The following is a 10,571-nucleotide window of genomic DNA, read 5'->3' as shown; positions in this document are numbered from 1 at the left end:
TGGCAGAGCCTGGAGACAGCAGAATAGACGAGAAAGAACTGGAGAAGATAACAAAATACAGAGACCTACAAATAGAAATAGAAAGACTGTGGCAAAAGCAAGCAAAAGTAGTACCAATAGTAATAGGCACCTTAGGTGCAATTCCAAAACAACTGGAGCACCACTTGAACACCATTGGCATTGACAAATTCGCTATTAGGCAATTGCAAAAGGCGGCCTTACTAGGAACTGCTTCCATCCTGCGACGATATCTGTAATACCATCAAACATCCACATCTGCCTATCCCAGGTCCTGGGAAAGGACTCGATAGGTAGACAAAATGCCAAATCCAGTCTGAACATCTGGCTGACTGTGCGATGATCCATAATAATAATAATAAAGTTGGAAGGGACCTTGGAGGTTATCTAGTCCAACCCCTTGCTCAGGCAGGAAACCCTATATCATTTCAGACAAATGGCTGTCCAGTCTCTTCCTAAAAACTTCCAGTGTTGGAGCATTCACCGCTTCTGGAGGCAGGTTGTTCCACTGGTTAATTGTTCTAACTGTCAGGAAGTTTCTCCTTAGTTCTAGGTTGCTTCTCTCCTTGATTATTTTCCATCCGTTGCTTTCTTGTTCTACCTTCAGGCGCTTTGGAGACTAGCTTGACTCCCTCTTCTTTGTGGCAGCCCCTGAGATATTGGAACACTGCTATCATGTCCCCCCTCGTCCTTCTCTTCATTAAACTAGACATACCCAATTCCAGTAGCCGTTCCTTATATGTTTTAGCCTCCAGTCCCCTAATCATCTTTGTTGATCTTCTCTGTACTCTTTCTAGAGTCTCAACATCTTTTTTACATTGTGGTGACTAAAACTGGATGCAGTATTCCAAGTGTGGCCTTACCAAGGCATTGTAAAGTGGTATTAATACTTCACATGATCTGATTCTATCCCTCTGTTAATGCAGCACTGTGTTGGCTTTTTTGGCAGCTGCAGCACACTGCTGGCTCATATTTAAGTGATTGTCTACTAGGACTCCGAGATCCCTCTAACAGTTACTACTATTGAGCAAGGTACCACCTATACTATACCTGTACATTTGGTAATTTGATATTAACATTTTATGTTTTAATTAAGATGTAACTATAAACTGCCCAGAGTTATCCTATGGTAAGATGGGCAGCCAATAAATTTGATAGCTAGACAGATAAATGTGTGCATGCACAGCTGCTTTGCTAGGCTGTGGGTTACAAAATATTTCTTTTGAAGGCTTTACACTGCTTTAATTTCACTCCCTTTTCTTCTTGAATAAATTTCCCCACTCTTGTTTCTGAATATATTAAGCATCATGGCACTTTAATTCTTTTTCTGTTAAAAACTGCATCTGAAATTTTAAAAAGCTGCAAAAATGGTGCAAAAGACTGCATGCAACCTACCCATTTCAGAGTTATGGATTAAGGACTGAGAAGACCCCCCATTCAAAGTTATGAAACTTACTGCCTGGCTGGGATCCATTTAGTATATCAGCCTATTTCATGAATTTGTTGTGAGAATAAATTAGAAGTAGTGAATGCTAGCTTGAGTTCTTTTACACAAATGTAGTAGAAAAAAAAGTCTAAGACCTATTTCCTTTCTCTCCTCTGTATTTCTTTTAAATATAAAGGTTAAGTGTGTAGAAAAAGAAGCTCTGAAATGCTTGCTTTGGAGGGAAAAAAAGGGAAAACTTACAAGACCTTTCTACTCATACTTTATCTCAAGAAATTTTGCTCATAGTATATTATAAAACCTAAAAAATAAAAGGGGCTATAGTACAAAAGTTGACAATCCTTTAACTACAATATGGATGACAAGAATTAAACCACAATTTTGGCTACCTATCACTTTGTAAAATGAAAAAATGGAAGAAAACCTTGCAATTTCTACAATCATTTCAAGTAGAATGTGATTACCAAACGTCTATATGATATGTTAAAGGGGATTGGTACAACTATTTGACATTCTAAGCTTTAAATACCAAGGCATTTAGTTAACACAGCGAAGTCAGTATTTTCATAATGCTACTTAATCAGCAATAAAGGAATGCTCCTGTGAGCCATCATCTTGGGTTAGCAGAAAAGTGGCATATGAAGTTATTATTAACTAACTGCCTACAGGGAGCTGCTTCTGTCTTTAATCAATGATCTCACTTCCTATCTACTTGCAAATTCTGACAGCCATAGAACTATTACACTCAATACGGTTGGCAGAGATATTACATTTATGCAAGGAGTTGATATCTTATTCCCATCTGGATCTTGAAGTAGAAAGGATTGTTACAGTGAGACATTTTCGCCTTTGCCAAATCAGAAAGGCAAACCAAGAATGCAAATGATTAATCTGGCCAAAGATATTGCTCTGTAATCCAATTCTCCCCATTGGCATGTGCATCCATCCATCCATCCCCCCACGCACCCACCCACAAAATAAAGTGCAGTTCTTCTATCAATAGATAGATAGATAGATAGATAGATAGATAGATAGATAGATAGATAGATAGATGTGATAGATAGATGTGATAAATAGATAGATAGATAGATAGATAGATAGATAGATAGATAGATAGATAGATAGATAGATAGATAGATAGATAGATAGATAGATAATGTCGTTCAACTCTACAGCCAGGAGAATGATCTGATCACGACAAGGGACTGATGTTAACATTCTGCCCAGGTCGCTTTGGATAGTGAGATGAGTGTCATATAAATGTATTTAATAAAAATAAATAAGTTCAACTCGAGATTACATTGCCACTAACCAATACAAAACGCAGATTTAGCATGTAGCCTCTGCTGTGAATTGAGCTCAATAACTTGGATCAGGTCCATCGTAGCTATGGCAGCCCTCGACCTCTGAAGTGCTTCTGACTCTGAGCCCAGAAACAGCCGGCTGAAATCTCCCAGAGCCATCAGTCTCTAGGGAACTCCACTGTCAACTTGGTCACCGAGTCAAGGAGTTCAGGCAGAAGCAGTAGTTCTATCCAAGTGACATTTACTATGGTTAATCAAACTTTTGGCGTTATTTTTTAAAGCAATTGTTGTTCTTCCTTAAATCGAGAAGTTTATTCATTTACTTTTAAAAGACTATTCAGTGTTCATAGACTATTCAAGACCAAAGGACCTTCTAAGTAAGATAATATGCATGGCACACTTCAGAACAAACGAAGAATGAATGGGTCCAGCTTCTAGATGGTTTTTGTTTTTAAAATACCAACTTAAACCAATTTATAAAGACTCTCCTAATAAATCACCTGCACTTTGTCAAATACTTTATCTTTGTTTAAACACAACCTGGGGGGAAAAAAAATCAGCTGTCCTTGGATTTCTAAGCTACTGACAGGAGAAGTCAAACTATTCAGACAGTAACAAAGTACTTAAGGTAAACATGTAGGTGAGTTTCTTCTCAGTGTTCAGAAAGCGTATTTTCTGCAGTCCTTCCCCCACAGTGTCCAATCAATAACTGCCTCATTATGGTGTATGGCAAAATGATGGGTGAAGATGACTTCTAGCTTTCCTAAAGAAACTTTTAGCCAAAAGAGCTGCCTCCAATGCAAATTATGAACAGAAATATGCTTACCACGAAAATGAAAATTTGGAGGTTTCTAACGATCACACAAATCAAGGAAAAACGTATTTGGCCTTAATCACAAACCTCCCTCCTTTTTTTTTTCAACTAGTCGCTGTTTCTTCCTTCCATTGTATGCTTTTTAAAAAATATCTAACTTAACTGATGTAAAAATTGCACCTGACCTTTCTAAGCTGTAGTAAGACTCACAAAAGCCTGCAAGCTGAGGAACCAAGCAGTCTGATTGTAGTAGTAAGATTTTTTTTTTTTTTGCAATGTCCCTCAGCAGTCTATCCTCACTGTGGTAGGACCACCGAAATCAACTCCCTAGGAAGAGGGTCCACCTCTTGTGGAACTCATAATATTATCTGAGGCGCCTTCTGTCACATCATGAGAGCAGAAGAATGGAAACTACTTGTGTTATCTTATTCTCCGGTAAAGATCTGACTAATTTTAATTATTATGTTACATGGCCTGGAAGCCTCTTAGAAGCTGAAGAATCAAATTTAAGCACGAAGAACAACTGCTGCCATTCATGGAGAACACTGGAATTTAACTGCCCTGTTGTTTGTTAAATGTTTGCCATATATAGCAAATGAGGGAAGAACCTGAAGTATGCAGATAATACCTGAAAAAAAATTAATGATCAAAAACATTGGTACAATTAATTTCATACTCTTCTACTTCATTTATTTCATGGTGTGTGATACAAGATCCAAATTGAAAAAGAGTATGTTAAAAATATTGTATATCTTTTTTTTTTCCTAATTGTCACTAATATACATGCACATCTTCACTTATCATTGTTATCCGCAAGTAATGAACATGCATGTGTCTAACAGCTCTTACTTATCTCATCTATATTTATATCAAAAAACCTGAAAGCTTCCAAGCTTATTTCAGCTCCTTGCTACATAGGTTGGCCAAATGGGTCTCTGCAGATGACACAATGTGTGTGAACACTGCTCTTTAGGGGGAATTCTATCTCACAACCATTTTTGTCAGATTTCTTGTCCATTGTATTTGGTACTTTCTCTCTTTATATGATAATTATTATATTATTTCAATTACATTTATACGCTACTCAGATAGTTGTAAGGAAAAAGGGTGGTTCAGTAAAATTTTAATAAATGCATAAATAGTGCACCACATACGTTACCGTGAAGCTGCGTTGAAATCAATAAAAAAGGAACTGATCTAAAAAAATTCTCACCTCAGCCTGAACAAAACAGCTTGCAGGAAGTTTAACACAGCGGCCAGTTCAGCTCCTCGGCAACCGGGCAACAACATACTGAACCCATCACTCATCAGCTTTTCTTCAGAAAGGTTCAGGTATAAGCTGCTTTCAAAAACTTCTTGGACCCCATCAACATACGTAGAAAGCAGCATCCAATGGTTTTGTTTCTGCAGGAGGTCATTTCTTGCGACTAAAAATTCTTTTGCCTTTTCACAGAAAGCCACCGAAAGTGGCTCGGCAAGCATTCCGATGTCCATGCTCTTGTCAATGTACGTTAAGATGAAAGCAAAATACCCTTTCCAGATGAGAGCTTTCTGGGTAACACTGGTAGAAGTGGGGCTGAGGAAACGCAGAAGTTCCATCATGCGGCTAGCCACATCTTCTGTCTCTGCTAAGGCCGCCAGCACCAGGAAAAGGTACAAGAAATTTTGAAGTCCAACTTCTGTTAGTTCACACATTCTTTTCTGGTGGAATTTCGAATAAATTCTGCATTATAAAAGAAAAAAACCCCAAAAAATTTCTTTTAAAATTTGTTTTGAATTTATTTATTTCATTTATTTACTGTATATACCTGCCCATCTTCTAACCAACTCTAGGAGGCTCCCAATCAATTGTCCTTCAAATTGATGATCCCTGCTAGTCTTAGTTCCAAAGAACTCTTTAATGGAAAATGAATAATGTTGAATGAATGAATGCCTTTCTACTAAAAATGTATTACTGTATGCGTATTTCTTCAACATTCCACTTTGTTTATACCAGTACATTCAGAATAAGGAACAAAAAACATTCACAGAGTAGGAAACTGTAAGATATGCCTGACAAGTGTGACAGAGCTCATGTAAATCACGAATGTCACATGAGAAAGAGATTTGGAACAAAAGTTTTACTTCTGTCTACCTTTCATCAAACAGAAACTGCTAATACATGAAGCAAGAATAATATATATGTGATGTCCTTTGGGGAGAAAGTGAAAATTGATTTGAACAAATCTAGTAAAACATTATTATCAACTAAAGTTTTTCCTGATGTAGCATCAACTGAAGTTCTTTTCCTGCTTTACAATGAACTTTTATACACTGGTAAAATTGATGGCAGTCTTCTACAATCCAATACTGTTAGCAGCAATTTGACTAAAATTCCCCATTCTCTGTTGTCAAGATGAAGGAATAATCCCAACAAATTTTTAGAGCAGCAATTTGGAAAACCTTGATCTACATTTTTACTGGGATCTGAGAAGAACATTGAAGACTGAATGTGTCATGAGAAAACAACCAAAAAGCAAAAACATGGTGATCCTATTGATCCTTTTCTGGACTGATCCATAAACTTCTGGAAAGTATCTGGATCATCAGGAGTGTGGATTATAGCATGTGGAAGTCAGTATTTATGAATATAAATCTTAAAAAAATGGATGTTTCTAAAATAAGACAAAAAGTGTCCACAATAAAAAGGACATGGTGGATGAAAAATCTTAGGTGGAAAACTATTAAGCTGCTCAGAGTAACCTTATAGGGGAGATGGGCAGGATAGATAGATAGATAGATAGATAGATAGATAGATAGATAGATAGATAGATAGATAGATAGATAGATAGATAGGTAGATAGGTAGGTAGGTAGGTAGATAGAGATACCCGCATACCTTCCTTTGATCTGCTTCCATGGATGAACTCCATTGATCTTGCCTGCTTTCTTCATTATTTGTGCCAAAATGCGAAGAAAAAATTGGAAACTGTTGCAGGATATATACATGTCAGGTGTATGTACATCACTGCAGTAGCTCTTTATCAACTCATACATAGATAAGGGTGTCTTGCTAATATTTGCAAGACCTTTGAGGCCAAACCAAGGAATGGTAAAAGGATTGTTCTGCAAAAATAAAAATAAAAAAGTTGCATAACATGGCAGAAGCTTTCTCTTTCTTCCACAAGTTATTTTATCATAACCAATCAGATGTCTAATAGCTGAGGAAGTAAAGAGCTCTCTAGCTTTAGATTGTAAATCACCTAATGAATGCTAGTTGGGGATCCGCTGCTCCTTTCTTCTCATCACCACAACAGCAGAAAATGAAATTTGCTATATTGGGCAACAAGGGTTCACCCCTTCCTTCTGACATGTATTTATTTAATATATTTATTGAAAATATAATATGTCAATTTTTAAAAAACATATTACTGATCTGAAAGAATTTCTGTGGTACAGTGCAATGCACAGTGAATGCATACATAAAACTGATCATTTGTTTTACAGAATCCAGAATGATTATTTGCTAGATAATAACAAGGTGTAACAAGTTTAAGTTAAAATATTTCAAATATTCTGAACTTGTATTGTTGTTGGAATAAAATAATGTAAAAAATAATAAACCTACCACTTAACAAAAAGCACTGGAATACTTTTTTTTAGAAAAACCTCCAAATGTTAGATTTTTTAAAAAACATATTCACTAACCAGATTTTTGCTGTAATGTTCCCAAACTATGGTGACAATAGTGAGATTTACATCCCAGATGTGGCTTAATGTCAAGCAACACTGAAGATGCATCCGTAATTGTTCTTCTAAAATTCCAGCCTAGCAGACAAAATATTAAGATGTTATTAGTTGTTTTTTTTCATTTATCAAGGTTTCTATTTTATACAACCTTGACCACAAGTAAAATCAGAAGGATTCACATTTAAGTACTTCATTTTATAACTACCGTTTCTGGCTTAAAAGGAAATTCTGTTAAAACAACACGCAAAATAGAAAAAGCAATCTGAGAAACGATGGTACTGTTACTGGATCTACTAATCTCCATGTATATTTTTTAGGCGTCTGAATCATGACATACTTTTCCAAAGGCTACATAAAAAAATTATAAGATATTTTTGAGAATATTTGAGTTTGAAAATCACTTTCATTCATCACATAAACAGTTAAAACTGTTGTTTTTCCTTAACTATACTTATATTTTCATTTTTTTCTTCTAACACTAATACACATACACACACACACACACCAATGCTATGTTCATTGTCACAGAAGTAAGTTCCACTTAATTCAAAGAAACTGTGATAAATATACATAAAATTACACCTGTCGCTTTAATTAGGATAATATGCAGTTTTGCTGGTACCAAAAAATGTGAATTCGTGCTAAAATCCTCACACAATTTTCTTCCTCTTTGTTGTGCAGGTCTAATAGACCTTTTGAATTACAGAATTTGAGGCTGAACCTTTATAGGGATAGGGGACAAACGGGAACAACAACACAGTACAGCTGTCTTCCTTTAACAGGAAGCTTCATAATATTTCAGTAAATGGAATCTTGGATAAATTTTGAATTCATTTATGGAATAGTTAAAAGTCAAATGGAAAACCATAACCCTTTTGCTTGACTATGTGGTCAGCTATCTTCAGCTACGCACAAAACAATTCAAACAAATTATTTATGTAATGGTTGACACTAAATTAGCATTTATACCATGCAACCAAGAACAAATTCACAAAAAAAAACATTAATATGTGCAGCATACTTAAAAGTACTTTTAAAAGGAGGTCACTTCTGACCTCTGGGGCCACAAAGTATTGCATTAACAGCTCTGCAGAAAGAAAAATGATAAGGTATGAAATGAGTGCTCAAAAGCTACAACCTTATCAGTAAGAGTTTGATTCAAGCCTGTAAGACAAATTGCTCAGCAAGTCAAGTCACCTTCCTGCTGTGATGAGGATATAGCTGAATTTTCAATGCAATAGACTATCTCCCTTATCACGTCTCTCAACTTGATACCCTCAGATGCAGTATACATTTTCTAAGCATCCTGTTCTTATTTGGAATATATCTTGTCGAAGGAGCCAAGTAACACGTCCAGGATAATTATCTCTACCATGCACCTTATCTGACAATTTATCTTCAAAAAACAACATTTAAGAGTATCTCTTCTAACAAGAAAAGAACTATGTAGAATCCTAGCTTATAAGATCAACAAGGATGGACATATTCAAAATTAATTTCAGAAAGTAAGGGAACGAATAAGGTACATTAAACCCCTTGTCCCCATATTTTGAAGCAGCCATCATCAAACTTTCAAGTTATTATTAAAATACTTACTTGATTATTAACAGACTGTTTCAGCAGATCTTCAACATAAGGCCAGTTGGATTCTACTGATTTCTGAATGGAAAATAGTTGGAAAATAATAATTAATAATATCAGTAACAATTACTCTGTAAAAACCTATCCATTAGTAACTTATACTGAAGTCAAAGATCTCTCAGCTAACTAGCAGGATTGTAACCTAAATAAACTAGGCAGAGGTTATATTTCTGACCTGGAAAAAAAGTGAGTAAAAGCACATGAGGACAGAGTTATATAAAGATATACAGGTTTTCAATAAAGCTCTAAAACAGGTTTAGGATTAATAGAAATTTAAGTTAGAAATAGATTATTTTAAATATATTAAGCTATTTGAGGGAAATAGAGAGGGAATACTTGATGTACTGATTGAGTTATTTATATATGTTTTGTTTTTGGATTTTTGACTACCCCTGTTCCACGGTGTGTCTCAAGCACTTTGTCTTAAGAATAAAAAAACCAATAAAATTTGTTTTTGTTTTTGTTTTGTTTTTTAAAAAAGATATACAGGTTTTACAGAAAGAAAATAGGGAGAGCTCCCTCTTTCGTAAAAGTAGCTCCTGGCTTACTGAGTGAAGCTGATTGAGAGAAGTTTCAGGACACCCTAAAAGAAGTATTATTTCATAAAGTGCATAAATAAAATATAAAATTTACTATTAGAAAATTGGCTGACTTTATGACCTAATGACCTTAGTGGCGGTCGTTAAGTGAACCCATTGTTAGTTATGGCATGGTTGGCTAAAACCATCCTAAAATATGGTCATGTGACTGCGGGGGGGGACAGGAGGAGGGAAGAACTGCTGAAACTTCCCGTCTTAACTCCGCTTTTGCAAGTAGGCTGTAACTTTGAATGTTTATTAAGCAACCATTTGTAAGTTGAAGATTATATGTAGACAAATTCATGAGGATTTGTTTAATGCTATTGCTCATAATGCCTCTCCTATATCACTGGCAATAGTTTCTATTGAGGATTATATTCTACGACTAGTGAATTTTCTATATGTACATAGTCATAGATGGATGGAGTAACTAAAGCCTGGGACTCATTCAACGTGTTTCTTCTCATGAATATATCTATGACCAGTATCTCCTTTTTCACTATTTTTAAAATTAGTACCTAAAAAACTTCTTCCTATCCTGTTGTTAAATTAGTACAAAAAGCATTTCTGAGCCTTGCAGAGAACAAATTCATTTTGTTTTTCTTGGAATAAAATATTTAATATCACCTTTTACCTAGAAGAAAAAGATCTTCAGAATGCATAAATATAATTTAAATTATCCTTTAGGTTCTAAATTCAATGTGTCTGCTATACTCTATTTAAAGCAGGGGTGTCAAACTCGCAATATCACGTGATGTGTTGCGACGCATCATGACTTTTTTTCCATTGCCGGCAATGGGGTGGGCACGGTTTCGCCATGACGCATCCAGCCTGTGGGCCGGCAGTTTGACACCCCTGATTTAAAGAATGCAGCTAATTTCAATGGATTTCATATGAATCACAACTAGCAATTAATTAATTTACATATTTTTTCTAAGGATCATAGCCAGCATGTGTTATAAGTTAGCTTTCCTGCAATTCTTAACCACAAGTGGTGTTAATGAAACCTACCAGAAGATCTAGAAATGATTACTGCCCTCTCTG

The 10,571-nt window shown here is 35.6% G+C and overlaps 1 protein-coding gene across 1 annotated transcript in view; it reads right to left on the bottom strand.

Annotated features, from left to right (window-relative positions):
* The window catches only part of MMS22L (MMS22 like, DNA repair protein), a 73,526-nt gene that overhangs the window by 43,052 nt on the left and 19,903 nt on the right, over positions 1 to 10,571 (bottom strand). Inside the window, exons 10-13 of the mRNA XM_015817740.2 lie at positions 8,905 to 8,967; positions 7,267 to 7,386; positions 6,458 to 6,684; positions 4,794 to 5,303 (exon numbers count right to left, since the gene is read on the bottom strand). Coding sequence (XP_015673226.1) covers positions 4,794 to 5,303; positions 6,458 to 6,684; positions 7,267 to 7,386; positions 8,905 to 8,967 — 920 coding nt within the window. The remainder of the gene's footprint in view (positions 1 to 4,793; positions 5,304 to 6,457; positions 6,685 to 7,266; positions 7,387 to 8,904; positions 8,968 to 10,571) is intronic.

The sequence above is a fragment of the Protobothrops mucrosquamatus genome, unplaced genomic scaffold, assembly GCF_001527695.2.
Source record: "Protobothrops mucrosquamatus isolate PMUCROS unplaced genomic scaffold, P.Mucros_1.0 scaffold632, whole genome shotgun sequence".
In the NCBI taxonomy this organism is placed as follows: domain Eukaryota; kingdom Metazoa; phylum Chordata; class Lepidosauria; order Squamata; family Viperidae; genus Protobothrops; species Protobothrops mucrosquamatus.
This window is presented reverse-complemented; position numbering and strand designations above follow the sequence as displayed.